Below are 22,076 nucleotides of genomic sequence, written 5' to 3'. Positions count from 1 at the left end.
AACCATTTAAATATTTATTTTTTTTCCATCCATAATTTATTATAAAAATCTAATTTGAGCTGCTGTAAGCTGAATATTTGCTGGCATGTTGTGTACCAGTGCCTGGCTGTAGCATTAGATGCTAGAGGATGTATAATGAAATAGACTTCCCTACTTAGTAGGGAATTATCTGATGAAGCATATAATTGTCCTTCATATTTGTTAGTACTATTATATTCATTTGCTTGCTTCAGGTTTCAGGATCACAGAGTGCAAGAGATAACCTTACGATATGAGAGGACTGGCTTGTAATGAATATCATAGACTGAATATAGTATTTAATCTTTGAGATTGTTTGTAGTATATTGAGGCGTGTGTGGCAGATGAAAAGACAGTTTGTGATTGCAAAGAATGAAACAGACACATAGCACAGGGAGACAGAGAGAGATGAGTCCAACACCTAGCAGGCGCTTTTGGATCTGTCATGGGAAACCACTTTATCTCAGTAAATTCAGAACTTTTTTCTGGTTTAAGGTTTAAAGGAGAGAGAAACTGTGTGTAAATCTGTGCTTTCACTGCCAAGCAGACATGCTGTGTCCTCAAAGCTCTGTCTGCCTTAGCTCAGAATATTTTGAGAATATTTTGCAACAGTTGATGCACTACTTTGGCAGGTGTATTTTCTCCCTAAAATGTGTTGTTCTTTCTACATAAAACCTGTGAAGTGTATGGGAGGAGCGAGTTTTAGCATCAGCACCAACACTGACCTGAAACATGTCTGTCATAGCATGTGGCGTTTCTACTATCAATTTACTTAATGACAAATTAACACTTCTAAGTCGTGCCAAAAGAACGAGGTTCATCTGAAACTTTGTGCTATTAAGTAATAGAATTTCTGTAAAATGTGATCCCAGGGAAGGAGTGGGAGATGTTAGAGTATTAAAAATATTATCTCCTAGAACTAAGCAGAGGTACAGTGAGCCGGTGTTTTCTCAGAAACAAGAGTAGGCCACAGATGATCTTTGAATAATAAGATGTCATTAGCTGCTGATGAATTCATACATTTACACACACATCTGTCAGTGCTGAAGCATGGTCATGGTGCCATAGTGTGTAAATATTCTATTAGTCTGATGTGTTTTCCAGAGAATCAAAGCTTTGAGGATTTTTGGCAACACTAAGACATTTTGTAAGCCTCTGAAAAAAAAAACAACAACAGTTTGACGGGGTTCAGGCCACCAGCACTGCTGTCGCTCCACGTTGCTTTGTCAGACTGTGGTGACACGGGCCTCGTGTGTCTAAGTCTTTGACTGACTCATACTCTGGCCGCTCATCTGAGACAGTGTCAATGTGAAATCCTCCCAGAGTCACAAGGGCACACAAATGCTTTCTCTCTGTTAAACTGGCAGCTCCTGGGGGGAGGAGTGCGTGTCCATTAGGCAGACGGGCAGCTCAGAATAGAACCATTATCTGATCAGGATGTCTAGGTGTCTGCAGGTGTGTCTGCAGGTGTTTAATTGTCTTTAAAGTGTAATTATTATTGATCATATCTGCTCACAACGTCGTTGTAAATGAGGGCAACTTCAACGAACTTCCAGAGTGTAAATAAAGGTTTGAATTAATGAAAAATGTCCAACCAGGAGGAGACCTAGAACTGACTGGAGGGATTATATGACGTATAGTGTCCCTAGTGGCCTGGGAACGCCTCAGGTTGACCCAGGAAGCGATGATGGAAGGATTTTTGGGTTGCTTTGCTTATCCTGCTGCTACTACAATCCTCAGCCAGATAAGTAGATGGATAGATGAACCTAGATATACATTTTACATTGCACCAACTTTTTCTTTGTCTCTACCGAACCCGGTGGTGCAGCAGAAAATCAGTCAATAGTGGACTGGTTTTTTAGAAGTTGAGTTTTGCCTTTGATCTGTCAGGTGAATTTGAACATGAAGCCTCAGCAAAATTTGTACAAACTGAAACTGTTCTTTAAGATCCAGGGCTCGTTGGCAGATATACCACAGAAGTAAACATCTTATTGACCAGTAGCATAGAAAGACCCATGTAGTTTATCTGCAGGAGGCTAAACAGAGTGACTCAACAATGACTCAGAAATTTTCACTTTCGTAACATTCAGCTGCTCCATGTCGGAGGACTGTGCTACAAGCATATGAACAGCGTTGCAGACTATGAAGACAAGAAGCTTCATTTTCAAGCCAAATAGTAGAAAGGCACTCACTGGAGCACATAGTGCCTTGCCAAGGCCAAACAATCCCACACATGTCTGTGAGTGCCAGATTTCTGCGTGGATCTGCACCAAATTGTACAAACTCATAGATGTCAGCACCATAAATATGTCTGATTTTTTTTACATCAAGATTCATACATTATTTCCTGAGAAACTGATGAAAGTGGTGAGAAATGCCTAATGTTAAGGACAGTGATAAAAAATTCTGGATCTGGCCCTTTAACCAGATAGGAACCAGACATTTAGAGTTCTTCCCTGGCCCACAGCCAATCCCTGCACCAGGCTGGTGCTAATTGCTTCTGTACTTTTTGTGTAATCCTGCTGACAAAGCAACGCTCTTACATGTTCAATAATTCACTATGAATACAGCTGTTTGATGTCTGTTGTTGTTAAAGATTTTTAAACATCAACGGCACTTCTGTGGTTTCCTTTTTCTGTATTGTCCAGGATACAGAAATTCGTTGTCTAACCCTTGAGCCCTTTGTCTTTTTTGTCTGTTCTCACACTTATACTCCCCAGCCTTGCTTTTGAGCCTCTTAAGCAGAGCATATGAACAGGACAAGATGTTCTTTACTGTCTTGGCAGGGAGTCTTTCAGCATTGTGATTTTGACTAGGTCATGGTCATTCTGTCCCAATACAGGCCTGTCACCTTCTAATTGGAGAGCTGGAATAAAGGAAGAGCTATGGAGAGATGGATAGGGAAAGATACGGTACAACACAGTGTGTTAAACTGTCTCATTCAGTGTAACATTTACACAGAGAAAGGAAAAAAGGCAGATTGGTGGGGCAGTTCTATTCAGCGAAGAACAATTTCAAAATTACAGTCTGCAATCAAGATCGAAGTGTTAACAGTGGTTCATAGCAGTATGACAGTTTAAGCCAGTCTGATTTAACAGGTTTTAGAGATTTTCTTTTACAGTTGAAAGTATCTTCAACATTAATGATAAGCATGATAAAAATACATTCAGAATACATATAAATTGGTTATGGCTGGAGACAAATGAGACAGCACAGCAGAGAGTTCATGGTTTGTTTCCTCCTGCTGAATATCAACTTCCACCCTTCTCTATGGCCATTAGAGGCTGTCTGGCCGTTCCCTGGCACACCAGGTGTTCTGCGTCTGTTCAAAGCCATATACAGTCTGTGGACAGCTTATTAAGGAAGCCAGCCATCGTGCTGATTCACCCTGTGTCAATAACTGCAGGCATCTCTCTCAACTCTTCTTTACACATCTTTCTCTCTCTCTTTTCCTGACCTTTTTCCTGTCTTCCTTTTGTCATTAGGCCAAGTAATTGGCCCTTCTCCTGCAGGAAAGCTGTCTCCCTCCACACCCTTCTGTTGTCCTCTTTTTTTTATGCCCTGACGACTGTTATTTTGGTTTGGGGTTATGAGTAACATTTCCTTCGAGGGCTCTATCCTATGTGTGGCTGTAGCAGGACTTACTTGACCAGGCCCAGCTGGGAGATGGACTAACCAGCTGAGATGCCAGTGATGAGTACCTGACCTGGCAGGATATATTTAGCAGTGGGCACATCACGGGAGAGTGGGTGGAGGTAGTAGCTGAAACTTTACATTGTGCTGAACTGATGCCACCCTCACAGGCTCCTGCAACTCATGGTGGTTTGATAAAACTTAGGCCCACTAATATGTTTTGAAATTACTGAAAGATATTACAGATGTATTAATTCAGTGTTCGGTTTTATTGTTGGTGACAGTTGTCTGTAAATCCTGCTGTTAGACAATATGTTGAAGCAGTCACAGTGTGTACAGTATGTCTGCAATAGCTCAAGAGGAATCTTTTTATGTTTGAATTGATATACAATATGTGCATAGGTCTGGTGCTAGCAGTCCTTATCTCATATGAATGGCCTCATAGACATAATGTTTACTTAGTTTTATAGGTGCTACAGTTGGGCTTCGTCACACTAACAGCCTGTCAGCAGTGCACATCCTCTGTCACTGTTCCCAGTGCTTCCAATCAGTGCTGGGTCACGAACGTCAGCACCAGGGAAAAAAAAGAAAATAATATTGGCACTCTGCTTTTGGTTTTGCTTCTTTTCTTGAGTTTCTATTATGATCATGACTGATGACAATTTAACCAACAACTGTCTTTATGAAACATCAGGTGAAAATGATCTTAACATTTCCTTAGAGATTAGAAACACAACTGGTGTTGTTAGAAATACTGGTGATTGGGTGTAGTAAAAGTAGATGTAGTAGTAGTAATGGTAGCAGTAGTAGTAGAAGTAGTACTAGTAGTAGCCCTGTTGTGTGTGATAGTAGAAGCTAAAAAACGGTTGAGTATCATATTGTGGTGATACTATAGTGTTGTTCTTAACCTTTTTGTTTTCATAACCTCTCAACTGTTTTCCTCCCTGTTACCTGCAAGACTCTCTTCTCCCCACTTCAGCCACCCTGTTTGTCTCTCCCCTGTTGCCCTGAAGTCTTGTCTCTTCTGTTGGATCTCCTATTCCAGTTCATTACCCAACCTCCCTTCACAATGAGCCCCGCGTCCTGCCAGAGCCTGTGGCCAGTCTGAGAGCCAGCCACTGCAGTCCAGTCTTTTACTTACTGGACAATGGTAAGAGGAGGGGATGTCTCACGGATCTCAGCCTCTTCATGGACATCTGCTTGTGGTTTTTATTTTATGGCAATGATGCAGCAAAGGAAGGAGAATGGATAATTGGGTTGTTTTTTGGACAGGTGGTTGGTTCGCTGTCGCACCTTGCATGCTAACTCCTCCTTCCACACTGTGAGCAACATTATGCGCAAGACACTAAAAGCCCTTTCATTCCTTACACAAACACAGAAGCGGGGAAGTAATTTAAAAAAGCTATTTAATTTGAAAAACCTGACTATGGTCATGAACCATCAAGAGCAAAGGCTATTTTTCACTCTATGTAGCTGGAGTAAAATGGAAGTTTATTGCTGCCATTTAAAAGTCCACCATTGGCGGTTGATAGAAAATTTGAACTCAACACTAACAACATGATATGACATTATTAAAAAAAATCCTATACATTGGGGCACACAGGTGGTGGATGGGAAGCGGGTTCTTGTCTTTGTTGCTGCACTGGTGGCACCTATTGGTTGGTTAGCAGTTAGCAGTAACAAGGACTGCAGTGTTTACGGACTCAAAACTACAAACTGGGAGAAACTGGTGAAGAAAATCTCACAATTGAGCAAGAAAATTCTGACAATGTCGCTGGATTTTTCAAAATACAATTAAACTTATACATTTCTCATAATCAGGATGTTGTAGGTGCCGTTCACCATCCAGATACAATCGGATCGTCTCGCATGACGATCGGTCACAACAGAATGACCCATCAACCAAGTTGCTTGCAGTGTAAACAAGCTGATGGGGGCTGTAAGGAGTAGACTGTCTGATGCTGCTTTGTCAATGTGTCCCATGCTTTTGTGCAGACGACTGCTGGTGTTGCACTGTCTCCCTGCCCCAGCTGCAGGGCAGTAGACATTGTGATGTTTGTTGTATGTGCCAGATCTGGGCCTTGGATCCTTCATCATTCGGTAATTCTGCAAGGCAGGCAGGCTTAGGAAGAGGAAGGGGTTGTATTCCAGCCGGGTACTTCTCCTCCTCGCTCATCAGAGCCACTAGTGCTTCATTCTCTGTGCTGTTAATCATTGTGCCTCCACCGGAGGACAACATGCAACTTCACCAGACTGTGGTGCTCTGGATGTCTCTAATTGTGTCTTTCTGACTGTGTGTCAATAAACCCACAATCTCATCTTGTTGTCCTCTCCACTAACATTCATCACTGTCTCATCTCTAACGGCATGGCGCACACTATGAGGCCGGCTGCAGTGCTGATAAAAATGACTTCAGCTTGCTTTGTACATTTATCAGTGTTGTGGCCTGATCAAGTACAACATCAGCCCCATTTCTGATCTCAGCATTCCATATGTTACTATGATTCTGTCAAATACGTAGACTTCTGGAAAAATAAAAACTCTTTTACTTCTCAGTCCAGCTGTGTTTTTTTATCTTCAAATGTATTTTCGTTATCTCTCTAGTGCCGTGTGTGTATTGTCTGTCAGAAAGGTAAAATTTTTGTCTGCCGTGGGCTGTAAAAGTGCAGAAAAAGAGCAAAACGGACACAGACCAAATGTTGGATTTTAACATTGGTTTTACTTGCAAATGCTTTGTCATTGGGGTAATAAAACACCTTTAAAGATGCCACCCACTTCACATCAGGAAAAAACGTTTTGATTTTGCTCTAGTTTTGAGTGAATACATCATGAAGTAACATACGGAGTGCTGAGGTCACAAATGGAGCTGGTCCATTATAAACTGTTGTCATACATGTGATATGATATTGTTATATAAACATCAAGAGACCAAACTTGGAGTAAAAAGTACTCCAACCATGTAAAGAATGCATATAAATTATAGTGATGATTTCATTTATCAACACAGACGTGGTGAAATGTTGCTCAACTGACCAAAATTAATATATACAGTAGGTACGGCGAGCATGTAGTTATAGAATCCCATGGTAATGAATGGTAATACATGCAGTGTTTTGTTGTTTATTCATATTCACAATAAACATTTTATGAACTGCTATGGCAGCCACTGAACTGTTAACCAGAGGGCCCATCTGTGTGAAACAGGTTTATTATGAGAACATTTTCTCTGTCATTGTATCCCTGCGCATTTCACATGGTTGCAGCAGCATCTGGTCCCCATGGTTTATTATGAAGAAAACACACACACACACATAGACAGAAACATGCAGAGCTCATCTTTTATCTCATTATTAAAGCTTAATTGAAAGGCTTTACTTGTTCCCTAGAAAAAATGGAAATAGAAATTCATTGATTGAGAAATTCAATTAGAACACACACCCACCATAATTTCCCCCCTTCAATAAAGGAAATCTATTTTTTCTCAAAATACTTCATAAAAAAATAAGCCTATAAGACTATAAAAAAGTCACCATTTCCTCCAGTAGGCCCCATGTCCTCTGCTGTACTCCTTTCTTTTTTGGTACTCTGTGCAGAAGGATTGAAACCTGAGTCAACATTTTTTCAAAGGAATCATGGCTGATTCCTTTGATGCATTTTCCAAATCTAAAGTACTGTTAAAATGTTCAAGATTAGAGAGAATGCAAATTCATTATCATGTTCTTTTTTCCACCTGGTCTTGAAGGTTATCAGGCGTCATGTAAACACCATCCTGTATCCTCCACATACCAAGTTACCGTAGAAACAATGAAATATCGCCTTCTTTTTGAGAGGGAAACTGACTCATAACATCTCAACTTTGACCTTTGCAGTTCTCTACTTACTGCAAAATGCTTGCAAAATGTTTAAACAAGTTATTTTGTTGCCTCCCGTGTCTGACTGTGGTCTCTGTATTGACGCCCTGTGGTGTCACTGTTTGATTGTGCTTCCATGTCAGACATCCCAGGCCTTAGCAAATGCACAACTGACATATTTCACCTTGGTCAAGGTCAATCAGATTTTAGACACATGCCCCAGTGTTTTACATCCAGAGTAAATTCAAGTGTGTTCTTCTTGCTTTGTTGCAACTCAGCAAGACAACAACCAGTAGTTGTAAGACATACGATGCTAAGTGGTGAAATAACAGACACAAGGTAACCCCTTTCATTACTGATCTTGTAGAAATAGCTGGGAACACTGGCCTGGGACAACAATGGAGCATGCATTTTGAAATATGCCTGCCATGTGCAACTGCACCAATGTGCATGTTCTGGTTCTTTGTTCATTTGAGTGAATTCTATTTCGTTTGGTTTGAGTTTTTTTTTTATCTTGTTTCGTTTGCACTTTTGTTTGTCATTCTTTGACTTAGATTACACTTTATTTCTTATTATTTCTTATTTTTTATTTGAAAGGATTAACTGGTGCTTTGTTTCCTATTCTTTTGTTTCAGTAAAGGGACCCGGCAGAAAGTTAAGTCTGCCAACAGATCTTAAGACTGATCTTGGTACGGTAGGCGAAAGCCAGCAGTTTTCACTTGATTTTCTTTGAGTCATTTAGTTTCTGTTTTTGTCATATTTTCTAGGCTTTTGTGTTGCTTTCGTAGATTTTATTCCCTCTCAAACTTTCTTCTTTCAGTTTACTTGTCACTCTCTCCTCCTGTTCAGCCAGCCCATGAGACTGTCAGCGTGGCATGTTCGTCCATGCCCCTTTAATCTATTTTGATTTAAATCTTCTGTATTCGTTTCTTCTACATTTTGCAAGTGTTTATAAAGGTGATTTGTAACTCATGCCCATGTTGAAAATTTGAGGCTTTCTACCGCTTTATCATGATTGGACCATCCTCTGATTTTACGCAACCTTTCCTCCATTGAAAGCCTTGCTCTACAGTGATTGGATCACACGCTACCTCTCTCATTTTAACTGAACCATTTCTCTCTTAAACAGCCTTCTTTTCATTGTAACTGGATCATCTGCATTACAGATACTGAGCTTTCCCACCATACATCTGCTGCATACACATCACAATCTCAGGTTTCTCTTTGCTCTGCTTCTGCAGTGTCACACATGCTGTCCCCTCTAAAAACACGATATGTGCCAGTGCTTATTTATTCCTGTGACTTGCCTCATTTAATAACTTTATTTTATGCGACAGATACAAAAACGTGCTTTTATTGTTTTATTTTTTGAAGACATTTTTGAAGCTGAATTTTAAAAAGAACTTTAATTTTGAAAAGACCAACCTTGTGTGCCTCAACGCACACTTGGGTCATCAACAACAGCACATTTGAGGCTCATTAAGTTTCCTGTGAGGTTCAAACATGCCTCTGAAGTGTCAGTCGGATGTGTGTTGTCAGTAACAGGGCTAAAATACTTGTTTATTAGTGTTGTCCCTTGTTAATAGCTACAATAGGAATATGTTTTTTCATTAAGTCTATTATAGAGAGAGCGACTGTGTGTGTGTGTGTGTGTGTGTGTGTGTGTGTGTGTGTGTGTGTGCGTGCGTGCGTGCACAGTCTTGATGATGTACAGTAATCTGTGTGTTGTTTGGGGAGTGTGCGTGTGAGGATACAGTGCCATTCTCTCTGCGATGTAGTTTCCTGCAGAATATTTCGAGGCAAATGACTCGTTGGCTGCAACTCTGTTTGAAATTTGCAATAGCAAAACAATAAGACTGAGACACAGTGGTGTCATGATGCAGGTCTCGCATTGGTTGACCTAATATTATCCTCAGTTTCAAATCCCTGCATTGCCTCGGCCTGTCCTGCTGTGAAGCTGTGTGAGTGTTGCACGCAGACTGGAGGGCTCCCTTTTGCTTTTCATCTTCACTTTGAAATTGAATCATTTGTGCATCAATGATCTGGCCAGGAGAATAAATTTGATATGACAGACATGTAATCAGTGCCAAATACTAAGAGGACATTGACAAGGGGTTGCTGTCTATTGTTTTTCCTGTTTAGCACAATGCTGTTCATCCTCATGCTTCATGAGTTTCTACACGGGAGAATTTAAGAGAGGAAAGGTCAAGAAAAATATGGAAAGCTTCAGTCACACCTTCCTGTCAACCCCAAATCAATCTAACTTTGTTTTTTCCTAAAACAGAGATGTCACGACAGAGGAGGGCACTTTTATTTACTTGTCAGAGCACTTAGGCATTTGGTATCATGAAGCTGTTATTTGTCTGTCTTGGCAGCTTCTTTGGGCTTGCCAACTAAATTGCAGGCAACAGAGAACCACAGAGTCCACTTAAGCCACACAGTATTGCTTTGCTCTTTTTTTTTTTGACTCATTAATAAGCTACATAATAAATAAACAAATTATTTTGGTCACACACTCACACACAAAAGCTCTGTACATTAAGTCCCCGAGGAAAAGCCATGTAATTCAACAGAGTAAGAAGTGTTTCCTGTCAGCACCATCGGTTAGCTGATTGTGTAGCCCAACCAACTTAACTGGAGTACTAATTTGCAGTAGAGTAAAAAAAAAGTTTTTATATTTTTTTCTATTCCTTTGATCTTCACTTGGCGTTTTTTGTTAAAGCCAGTAATGCAATAAAGCTCCTTAAATAAATAGATTCTACCAAAAACAAGGTTTTCTAACAAAGAATAAAAGGAACAAAGTGGAGATGAAACAAGCCTGTTGTCGTTTTGTTTGATTTTCATATCTCTTCCCTGGCACAAACTGGATGAAACCGCACTCACAATTTGCCTCTACATTCTACTCTCTTTTCTTTTGCCCCAGCATCTCTTTCTCCTCCTTGCTCATACTTACTTAAAACCAGTCTCACCCGCTCTTGCCTTCCCTTTCTCCCTCACCACTCTTTCTCTTTGACAATCTAATTTTTAACATTGGCTTGCTTCTCAACACTGCAAAAACTTCCGTCTTCAGAGGTCATGTAGTAAACAGCTGAACTGAAGTATTAAGCCTGCTTTGTTTTTTTTTTGATTGCAAAATCTTCCAATAGGGTGAGAAAACTCCAGCTATTTCCTTGACACAGAATTTTCTCCCCTCATTGGTAGATTCCTCCTTGTTTAAAAAAAAGATTCTCAGACTAAATGACTTGTGATGATGGATATTGCAGTAGTGGATTAGAATATGTTTGAAAGTTTCATTATTTCCCTCTTTGTATTGTTTGCTAATGCTTTGCCGTTGTTACAGATCATGTCAATGGACATTGCACTAGCCCCACCTCCCAGCCCTGCTCGGCGGGGAAGCCTCGCGTCCCAATGGGTCCTGAGGGACCACGGCTTACCCGTAGAGGCCCTGGCCGACCGCCCTTCCGCAAGGCCCAGTCTGCTGCTTGCATGGAGATCTCTTTGCCTGTGTCCCACACTGAAGGTGTGTGCTTGTCTTCCCAACTCCCATCCCTAAGCCTCTATAACATGCCCTCCTTCCCAACAAGTGCATGCCATCCTCTCACTCTGGGGTAAGTGGATTAAGGTTTGATACATAGTTAACACAAGGCAAGCATATGCTAATGCAAGTTAGCAGCATAAAAGCTGAAATGGTGCTGTAGTTGTCAGGAGTGGATGTCGTAGGGTAAGCAAATCAGTGGATAGTGAACAATTTGCAGATGCATTTGATAAAAACATTCATAACTGACAGTTCGATAAAAGCAGCATCAAAACTTAGCAACCCTAATGAGTCAGTGCGTTTGATTTCCCTTCACATTGAAGCAGTGTGTGTTGCTGTAGTAAGAGCAATAGTCTACTTTAGAGGGTCGAGTCTCTTTTATCCTTTCAACAACGTAAGACAAAAGAGCAAGCGTGAGGAAAGGAAACAGCGTTTTTGTCTCTCGTGTAAGCTGCATTTGTTAGCATGCCCAGCTAATTAGCTCACAGCCCACAGTAGTCAGCTGCTGTAGTAACAAGTGCATATTGAAAACCTCTTGAGAATGAGAATCAGATTCTCATATTAAAAGAAGTCAGCTAATGTCAATCAACGAATAGAGCTAACGATAGCTTAATTAGCTAGCATGGTTCGGCTACTAAAATCTGCCAGTGACGGCTGTCATTTCAGTCGGACCCTTTGTTTTAGGTTAGTCTGCCACCGTAATCACTGGGAACTGCACTATGCAATGCCGGCGTGAGGTGCAGCCGCAGTAAATAAGAGGAGTGAGGCTTTGTCCACGGTCAGTTTTTTCTGTCATCCTCCAAAACATAAGCATTATTGACACTTAAATGAATAAAAAATTCATAGGATGCCTTTGCACACTGTGGTAGCCGGGGATCAGCCAATAGGTCTTCAGTTACCAAGTGAACGTTGACTATTGCTGCCATACGTTCCCACCAACAGCAACTACTTCTTCATGTGCAGGTGTTTGTTTATCAGTGCTACATCGCTCCTTTAAACATGTCTCTGCAACTTGCATTAGCATCACCGTGCAACATTTGGACTATAGGATGCAAGAAACAGCTCTTGCATTGGGTCCCTTAAGACTGCTGCCTGTGTCAACCATGTCCCAGGCCTGAAGGTTGGTGCAATTTTAAGTGTTTTAACTAACTGTTTTTTTTTACCTCTTCAGTGCCTTTCTTTTGTTCTTTTTTTTGTTTTCCTGCACCAAATATTGCATCATTTAACTTTAAAAGCAGCACAAATGTGTTTGGAATTAATGTCACTGTATTTTCCATCCAGTTATAGTATGGTGAAATAGTTTTTGCCTTTCTTCTGTCATATTTCTTCTCACAGATTCTGCATGTGTTGTATTTTTGAAAATGAGCTAACAGAGCACACAGGAGGTTTTTGTAGCGTGGCCACACCTTCCGACTTTCTCATAATCCACAAAACTTTGAGCCTAGGGAGGCATTTCGTCGGTTTTTATTTAGTTTATGTGTTTGTGAGTGAGTATGTGAAATTTCTTTATATTGGTATTGCCAGAACATCTATTTTTTCAAGTTCCAAAAAGCCCTTTTAATTATGAACACAGATAAAAGAGGTGAATAAGTAGTACAAGACAACCATTCAAGCATGATTCGCACTCTGGCATTTTGACATTCTCATTGACAGATCTGACATTTATTTTCTTCTATTTGAACTCCTTTTGCTCACACCCTGACTGTGGCTGTGAGTTGGCTTCATATCCCCATGATCAGTGTGGAAACCTGTGTGTGTGTGTGTGTGTGTGTGTGTGTGTGTGTGTGTGTATACAGGTTTGTGTGTGATAAAAAGGAATGTATGCATTTGTGAGTGTGTAAATATGTCTGTCTCTATGTGTGCAATGCTGTTATAGCCACTGCATTTCTATACTGTCATCTGCTCATCTGAATAACTCCAAATAATAACTGAAGAAAGCATCTGTCTTAGTTTCAACATGTGATACATTGGCTCATGTTTAGGCTTGTGGTTGGGTAAACTTTGCTCTCTCAAAATAAGATAAAAGAATGTGGCGTCAAATGAGGACTTGAAATGATGCTCCCAGCTGTTTCATTTTAAGATATTGACCTGACACAGAAAAATGGCCTCTGCCAGGATTGTACAAGAACATTTAATTACACAGTATGTATGAAATCTGGCACTCAGTCTGTCACTGCCAGGCGGCAGACATCAAGACACCACTGCAAGACCTATATTGATTTTGAATCAACAATATCCTCCCTCTCAGACAAAAGTGAGACACATATCTTTCATCTTAATAGGAACCCTGACATTGTCCTGTAATGTTGAACATTTTATTTCTCTCTGCTGCTCTCAGATCTAGACATTTTCTTTTCCAGGCATGTCTGTGAGTTGAACTTTTCGTCTTTACAATGAAATAAAAGTGAGGATGGCAGACAGTGGCCAAAGCGACTGCAGGTTTAGGGAGTGGGTGATTCATTAAAACTGACAGACATGGTGATTTGCCCTGGAGGCAGGGAAGCTGTTTAATACATTTAAGTATGGAAAATGTGAATTTACATTGCTACCCCAAGCAGCAGATTCACGCAGATTTATAATGTTATTACAGAGACAAAACATTCTCCCATCAACAAGCACATGGTGACAGTGGCAGGGAAAATCTCAATTTTAACAGGTAGAAAACTTGGACAGAACTCAACTCATGGTGGGCAGGAGTCTCAACCGGTTGGGGCATGGGGGGGCAGAGAGCGAGACAGCAGGAGGAAAAAGAAAATAGCATAATGCAGGTTCCACATAAAGATGTATATTAATAATAATTATAATAAGACCAGTTAATAATAATAATAATAATAATAATAATAATAATAATAATACAAAAGACAATAATAGGACAGACAAACAGACAACAGCTACACATGATCCATGTTCATTCATTAGTTAAAGTCTTCGTGATCATAATATCATAGACACCACCGTCTACAAAACTGTTGCTGACTCAAATCTGGTACAAGACGAGCACAGCTTTCACATACTGTTATATAAACTCATGCCTCTAAGGAGAGTACACTTCTAGGAAGCTCTCGCTGGGCAGGTCACTCGCTCATGGTCCTGCCTGTATTTGCTTTCAGTTGGGACTCTGCCAGATTAGCAGAAAGTCTCTGTCAGGGCTCAACAGGCTAATCTCTCCATAGAAAACTCAACACTGTGACAGCGACTGAAATGTCACACTTAGTTCCCAGATCACTTCATCTACACGTCTGTGCTGTGCTATAAAGCTTTAAAGGTTTTTAATGTGGGCCAACATCTCCTATTGTGCAAACCTTAAAGGGTTTTAACAAACATGCTGGTGCAAAATATAGATGCTAAATAATAAACAGGATAGGTTCAGTGTCAACTTCATTATACGACACTGACCTGGAGCCAAGAGGGAAGCAATTTTTCATCAGCATGAGCTGAATGTTTTATTAAAGCAGCCCCAGCTGCTTTATAAACCACACCAGTGCAGATGATGGAAGAAATTCTTCTTTTTCACCGTTGTTTTAATGCATCTAACCTCTGAAGATATCCTTTAGAAACTGTTTGGCAGACTTCCAGAGTAATTTAACATGAAACTATATATTAACCATAGGCTGTATTGATCTAGCATTGTAATCTGTTGGCAAGAAACATAAGTTCAGTAGTATGGCACTATTTGTATAGTCATGTTACCTGGATATGCCAGTTTGTCAATTGTTTAATAACACACTGTGCTGACTTTGACTGAATAAGGGCTTTATTTATAACCAAAGGCAGAATTCAAAGAGTCATTGTTAGAAATTCAACAGTAAATAAAACATTTTTTAAAGTCTCATTTTGTCAATCTGCACTGCAGTATTTCACTTAGTCCTGCCTACAAGCCAGTCAAAGTCAAACACTGAGGGAGGGAGAGCAGTCCAGCTCCTGTCTGATACTTAAGAAGCTTGTCATGGACAGTCTAAGGGATAACTACCTCGCCTCCGTGTGTCTGTGTGGTCGAAAATATCCTCCCGCTCAAATAGTGCTGTAATAGCTCAGGGAAGGTGGCTCTGGCTTTAATCAATTTGCAGTAGTCATCTGTGTCCAACGTCTGATATGGTATGACAAGTATGACAAGAGGGTCCTTTGTCTTTTGCGGCAAGTGCATTTCAGTGCAAAGACGACGGTGTTAGACAGCCGCTCTGGAGTAGTTAAACAATGAAAGCTGCTCTGCCGTCTGCACACACCCCAGTGCGCTGAACCCATGACATTTCATTGGACCCAAGTGAAACTCTCCTGTATTTCAAAGGCATCTCTGGTTAATCAGTTGTGACACATCTGTCTCCTGAGTCATTTGGATGTCATTTCATAAATCTTTTCCAGTGTGAAGACATCACCAGCTTTCATCTTGACCAAGATGTCAACTTGGCAAACAAGATATTATATAATCAAATCAGCAGCTTGCCGTGAACTTTTTTGAGCATGCTATGCCTCTAACACTTTCATACTGTGGGATGCAATGAATACACATACCACTTCCAGGGCTTGAGAACAGTATTGAAGTTAATGTATGATACTGTTGGATTTGCATGTTAAACAGTATTGCATGCTCATATGACAGCATATACAGAAGTAACTCTTAGATTTCAACTTGTTTCTGTGTGTTGCTTTAAGCACTCAAAAGTTTCTTCTGACCTGAGTTAAATGTATTCTGTAGCTGTAGTTTGTAGCCTTTCGACTTTTGTAGTCAAATATACAAGAAAGGCATACAATCACATGTCAGATTCACAAGGACCATGTGAAAAGGATGAAAGAAGATGAAAAATCAACAATAGCCGCAGACCGCAGCAGCTTTAATGTGCGAACAGTCGCTTTTCTCGGGAGACAGTTGCATATTCACTGACTGTTCCCTACCTTTGGCACTGTGGTTTATCAGTTGCCCTGGGTTACCACAGTGAAGAGCCAGCGGGATCACTGGAATAATTAAAGGTCAACGAGAGGTGCGAGAGATGAGGCCGATCTTAATGAGGCCTGCATGCCAGCAGAGTAGACAGAGGAGGGAAATGGCAGGGGAAGCCAGGCTCAGCGTACAGTAAACAGGTCCCTGCCTCCAATCACGGTTAGGTAGCACAACTATGAAATATTGAAGATAGTTAGATTTGTTAATGGACGTGTTAACAAAGCTTATAGTGTCTGTTCACAAACATGAAAAGCTATAAGATCATGTGTGTTGTTATCAATTAATTTGTTAGTATAGAGGGAGGAGCTGTTGTTAAATTAAGTATAACTCACGTACAGTATTATAGTTTGCCATACTGTACACATTTCACAAGTTCAAGAGGCAATACTGATATGTATGTGTTACTGTGCCGTAGTGCAGCTAAGGTGACTCAGTAACTACCTGGGCAGAAGCTGAAGCGACTTTCAAAAGACACTCAGGTCTGCACCCACACACACCTATGTCCATGAAACCTGATTTAAAAAAAAACAAAAGCTGAGGCATGGACCTCTGCCATAAATAAACTTAATCATATTTATTGTTAAAATGTTACATTTTTAGGTCAAACACTGCTTAGCTCTCAATTAGGTACACAATTAAATCTTGGAAAATCCATCTTTTACATCTATCTATATTGGTTAATTAGTATTAAAGCAAAACTTGGCAGAAATCTCTATTCATGGTCCTTGGTGACGCATATATATGAACAGGCGTTAGACTCTAGCTGTCTGTCCTTGTCTTTCTAAAGTGTGTGTGGGTGTATGTGCATGTACCACTGTATAAACCTGGCGCTTTGTCTGTCTCACCCTTTGGATTGTCTGCCTTTCCTTATCGCTTCCCTGACACTGCCTCGCCTCCCTGTAAAGGTGCCCCAGGGGTCCCCATGTCCTGTCAGAGTATCACTGTGCCTGACTTTCATTAGCCAGCCCCCCACAGGCTCTGTCACACAGCGTAAACACAACCCAGCAACACACAGCTAAACTGAGCTGCTGCTGCCCAGACTCACAGCAAAAGGCTATTTTGTCATTGTGGCTGCCAGCAGCATTGTACAGCAGTGTTGTCACAATACCAGAATTTTGACTAACAACATCTAAATATATTGATGCTAAAAAAAACCAACAAACTAAAATTCCTTGAATTTATTGAGGTCTTCGCCTTTGTAGCACTATTTGTGCTGGAGTTATCATGTTTTCGTGCCATTTCTGTATTGAATGGATGGAATTGAATCATTTCTCTACTTGCAGCAGTGTCTGAGAAAGCAGTATTGACATTTTGGTTGTCGTACAACAGTGCTGTGCAGTAGCTCTTTATCGACCACACTGGACTACATGTAGGGCCAAACAGTGTTGAGATGTTGCCGAAAAGGTGTTCAGAGAGAAGATGGATATGCGAGCAAAGGTTGTGTGGCCACCATAAATATAGTCAAGCAGCTCAAGCACACGTCTTTCTCTGTCTCTGTATATATTTGAAGAAGTCTCTCCACGCTCAGTTGCATCTTTCTCTCTTTCCCTTTCTTTCATTCTCTGAACTGCTGTTCATCTGTCCATCTTGTCTGTTTCTTGGGTGCCCACGTCTGTGCATTTGTTTCTTTGGGTCATGGCGGGTGTGGTTTGATCTACGGGGTTCATGTTGTGGGGGATGAATAGGTTATGCATCCAGGAGGGCAATGCTTCAGCAGTTTCACGGAGTCACTATGTACTCCCACGACGAGCACCACACCACCAGCCCCTACTGCTGGAGTGAGAGAGGTAAGGGGGCTTCGGCCACAAACCCATCAACTGCTGTCCTGCTGACTAATATACGTTCGTCCGTCCGTCAGTCAGTATGTCAGTCCGTCCTGTGGCCCTGTTTCATCTAAAACATGCCCAGAAATGTCTGCTCCTGTCCCAAGGTGTAGGAGTGGGGTGATCCCATCTTTGGAGCAGTGCGTAGTGTATGTTTTGCAGTCAGCATTTTGGCAAACAGCACCCATTTGGAGTTGTTACATAAAGTCTGCACTCTCTGTAACATTTGGCTGGGAGTGCAGTACTGCACATTGCCTGGCTTTGAATAATTCAGAAATGCAGCAATACAGAAATGCTTTTCTGATGGAGGTTTAAAGTACACAATGGAGGAGCTGAATGGGTAGCACTCAAACACAGTTAAAGGAGTCTCTGAATTTGCTGCAACTGCCATTGTGTGCATGTGTGTGCATTCTTGTGTGTGTCCGTCTGTAAATATGTGAGAGTGTGTGTGTGTGTGTGTGTGTGTGTTTGTGTGCGCTGTGTATCTGAGTTTGTCACCAGGCTGCTGAATAGAATCTCATCAGTGAGTAAAACAAGTGCATTCTCAAATTAGCGCAGACACAAGTGTGAGTGTGCGTGCACAGATGTGAAAATAGGTTCCTGTCCAGGTGTCCCTTTGTAATGTTTGACCACTTTGCGTCTCAGTGTGTCACCTATATTCAGTGGCATTTTCCTATTGTTTGCAGTGTCTCACATGACACACGAGCTGCAGATAAACCATGTTTGACTTTTAGAGTATATGTCTTCTACACTCGTTACCACTCTCTCTCCTTATGGAACCTGTTTCTTTTTAACTCCTGCTCTCTCATACCGCCATTCTTTCTTCAATGTCCACATTCCCATCCCCTTCCACCACTCTATTACTGTTTCCACAAATATCTGTCCTCCAACACTATTATTCTCTTTTTTTTTTTTCTCTTGTCCTTCCTTATCTTGTCAACGCCTCATGCCTCTGTCCTCTTGCATTGTTTCCACCTGTGCTGTTTGTCTGTGTTTGGTGGCTGCGGCTACAGAGAGTCGTGAGAACTCCTTCAGCCGCTCACGCAGCTCCAGTGTGTCCAGCATCGACCGGGACACCAAAGAGGCTATCACCACACTGCAGTTTGGAGAGTCCTACGGGCGCAAGAGTGACGCCCTGCCCACCCCATGTTTGTGGGTGGGCACCAGCTTAGGCGTGGTCCTGCTCATCCCAATGTCCATTCCTACAGACCAGGAGGAGAGGATGGAGGAACCTGTCACCATTGGCCCCAGTGGTAAGTCCCAGTAAGACTGGGTCTCATAACAAAGGTGTCATATATCTTACAGAGGTTTTTAATAACCATAGTTGGACACACAGTTCTCCTTCACAAGCAGAGATTTTTTACTAACATTTTACGAACATTAGCTCACTTTTGGTTCTAATTTAATGCTTTAGATCTCACCGATACTTTGGTGAGTACAGTTTTATCACAAATACAGGTAGAAATAATGGCCAAAACTTTGAATTGGAATAGGTCAGAATTGCTCCAAAAGAAAATCCACTGTTCACCGTGAAATCACATGAATAAATCTGTGTCAGGGCTTAAAACTACTTGTACTCTTGTCAGCAACAAAATAAAGACAAAGACAAAATAAATCAGAAGTTGACAAGGAAGGCATGAAGAACCACAAAACAAAAATTCACATGTAATATCAATTTAATCATTATTTAATCTTACTGGTATTTTGAAACTATTCACTCACGAGTAAAAGAAAGCCATAACTATATCATGGAACTGAGATGTGGATCATAAAGTAGCCTCTTAAAACTAAACTTAAAACTATGATCAGTTTTATCGGAAAAGAATGTTTAGGCTACATTTGTTAGACTCATCTTTAAGTATTTCATTTATAACAAAGGTTCAGTCAAATTTTGACTCTGTTTAATGCATTGCCATAAGGGACCGAGTCAGTGCTACTTATGTTGTGGAGTCGTGTTTAGACCAGTGTTTAGGATTTAGTGGCAACTAGAGGTGAGGTTACAGATTGCAAATAACTCACCCCTCCCATTCCAAGTGTATAGGGGAACCTATGGTGGACGTCAGGTAATGTAAAAATGTGAAAGGTCCTCTTTATAGCCAGTGTTTGGTTTTGGTTTTGTCCAGTCTGGGCTACTGTAGAAACATGGTAGGCGGGAAGAGGACCTGCTCCTTATGTAGATATGTAGGGCTCATTCTAAGATAACGAAAACACAACAATTCTTCATTTCAGGTGATATATATATATACACTAATGAAAACATTATTATAAATATTCTATTTCTGCCAATAGTGCACCATAAATCCCACACACTGGTCCTTTAAAGTAAAGTCGCAGACTGGTAACCCGAAACAAAAAGCTGAAAGATGCTAAAATGCTGCATTGAGTGAAGGGAAATTGCAGAGTTTTCATCTATAATGTTGCTGTCAAACAGTAAAGATTACTTCCAGCAAACAGAACAGTGCTATACCAACATGATCCAGGTACAGTGATTAGCTTTTTGTTATTTTCCATATTACTGTGATGTGAATAAGTTATTCCACAATACTGTGTACACACACTTTGAAAACCCAGGACATTGATCTGAGTAAAGCATTAGCTTTTGTTTCAACTCCACTCGTATGTTTGACATAAAAACATCCAAAGAGACATTTGACAAAATGCAATATTAATGCAAACCAAGGCTTTTACAATAAGAGCAGCTAATTTCCTGAGGAATTAAGTGCACTGTGTTAAGCTGTGTGAGCAACATTTAAAAGCTCAACTCTCCCCTGGTCGTACTCATACTAAAGCTTCATTAGTTTCAATTAGAGGGAAATGTGTTGATCATAGGGAACTTTGATGGGCCTTTGTCAAGCACGATTTTGAACTGAATTCATTCTGTGCTCAAAAGCAAGGATTGTTTTCGCAGCCCCATTGTGTTGGCACTCTGACTAAACAAAACTGAGCCACTCAAACATGCATTACCAGTCCAGAAGCCCCACTGTGCGAGAGAAAAAGGTCTCCTTCTCAGCGTAAAAACATCAATTGAACCAAAAATCCAGACCCTTTGAAGCAGCAGTTGTTCTCTTGAGACTAAGCAAACAAGAAGCCAGCTTATTACTGGAAGGTCACAGATTCTGTTCCAAGGAAAAATTGGCGAACAGGAAAACAAGTATTGTTGAACCCTCCTTGTGTGTTTTTGCTCCTCTGGATTCCCTGTGGAGAGTGGATAGTTGATTGTGCAGTAAATGTTGTCTTTTAGAATAATGTCAGCATACAATAGTTTATGTGTAAATAATGGATCAGTTCGTAGCCAAGAGTAGATAACAAGTTATACTAAGCTTCCAAATGTGAAATCTTACATCATCCCTTTATACTAACGTTCTAAGCAAAGTTTATTTAAAGTCAGTGTCATGTGTGTACTCTGTGGTAGTGGTGGGCTGTAGCTTGGGAAATTTTTGTTTTAGATGTAATGTCTTCCCTGTTTTCCTCTGTTAACTCTACCCAAACACTCCCAGGAGCAGTCCTAATGCTGAAGGGCTCAGTGTTGCGCTTTGGCTTCTTGGACTGCATGGGAGCCCTCATTCAGAGCCCCCATGAGGTTTGGCGGGACCTCAATGCCCCCGAGGACCCTGACCGACCGCGGAGGCGCAAGCTGGTCAACTTTTCACCATCATCCTCCCAGGACGCCTGCGGAGAGGGACATCTGGCTGTGGTGTGCTCCGAGAGGCAGGCCAAAGTGTTCTTGATGCCGTCGCAGTCTTGCCTCTTTGTCCACAACATCACAGAGTCATCATTCGTACTGCGAGCTGACGTGGTATCTGTGTATAACAGTGTGTGCCTGGCCTGCTTCTGTGCCAACGGTCACGTCATGACACTTAGGTACATAGAAAGTCATGTGTTACTTTTGTCTCTTTAGATGTCTGTGCACAGAGTTTAAACTACAATTTAAATTCAAATTTCCATAATAGATTCTTTAGTTAATGGATTTGTTTTTCTGCCGCTTAGACTTAGACATTTTTGGCTCAATCTCAGGCTGTGCAATTAATCATGTAATGACTGAGATAATAATTTGGCCTTCACAATTATTTTAACTTGTGTGTTTGTGCTCCTTTGGATTCCCTGTGGAGAGTGGATAGTTGATTGTGCAGTAAATGTTGTCTTTTAGAATAATGTCAGCATACTATAGTTTATGTCTTAGAATACAATCTGACAGATGTTCACACATAGTTAACTACTATGTTGCCAAAATCAGAAGAGAAACAATCCTGAGATTAGATTAGATTAGATTAGATTAGATT

General features: G+C 40.9%; 1 protein-coding gene across 10 annotated transcripts in view; it reads left to right on the top strand.

Moving 5' to 3' along the window:
• Window positions 1–22,076, top strand: part of stxbp5l (syntaxin binding protein 5L) — a 131,106-nt gene that overhangs the window by 104,116 nt on the left and 4,914 nt on the right. For 2 of the 10 annotated variants that reach the window (XM_071495334.1, XM_071495173.1), the window contains 6 exons: window positions 4,697–4,801; window positions 8,138–8,191; window positions 10,843–11,022; window positions 17,659–17,760; window positions 18,810–19,049; window positions 21,294–21,657. In XM_071495334.1, the coding sequence (XP_071351435.1) occupies window positions 4,697–4,801; window positions 8,138–8,191; window positions 10,843–11,022; window positions 17,659–17,760; window positions 18,810–19,049; window positions 21,294–21,657 (1,045 nt within the window). The remainder of the gene's footprint in view (window positions 1–4,696; window positions 4,802–8,137; window positions 8,192–10,842; window positions 11,023–17,658; window positions 17,761–18,809; window positions 19,050–21,293; window positions 21,658–22,076) is intronic. The other 8 variants (XM_071495591.1, XM_071495509.1, XM_071495699.1 and 5 more) reach the window with 5 other exon arrangements.

The sequence above is a fragment of the Trachinotus anak genome, unplaced genomic scaffold (genome assembly GCF_046630095.1).
Source record: "Trachinotus anak isolate AG129_WGS33_773 ecotype Australia unplaced genomic scaffold, CSIRO_AGI_Tana_v1 ptg000001l, whole genome shotgun sequence".
Taxonomy (NCBI): Eukaryota; Metazoa; Chordata; class Actinopteri; order Carangiformes; family Carangidae; genus Trachinotus; species Trachinotus anak.
The sequence above is the reverse complement of the archived record's forward strand: the minus strand, read 5'-3'. Positions and strand labels throughout refer to the sequence as shown.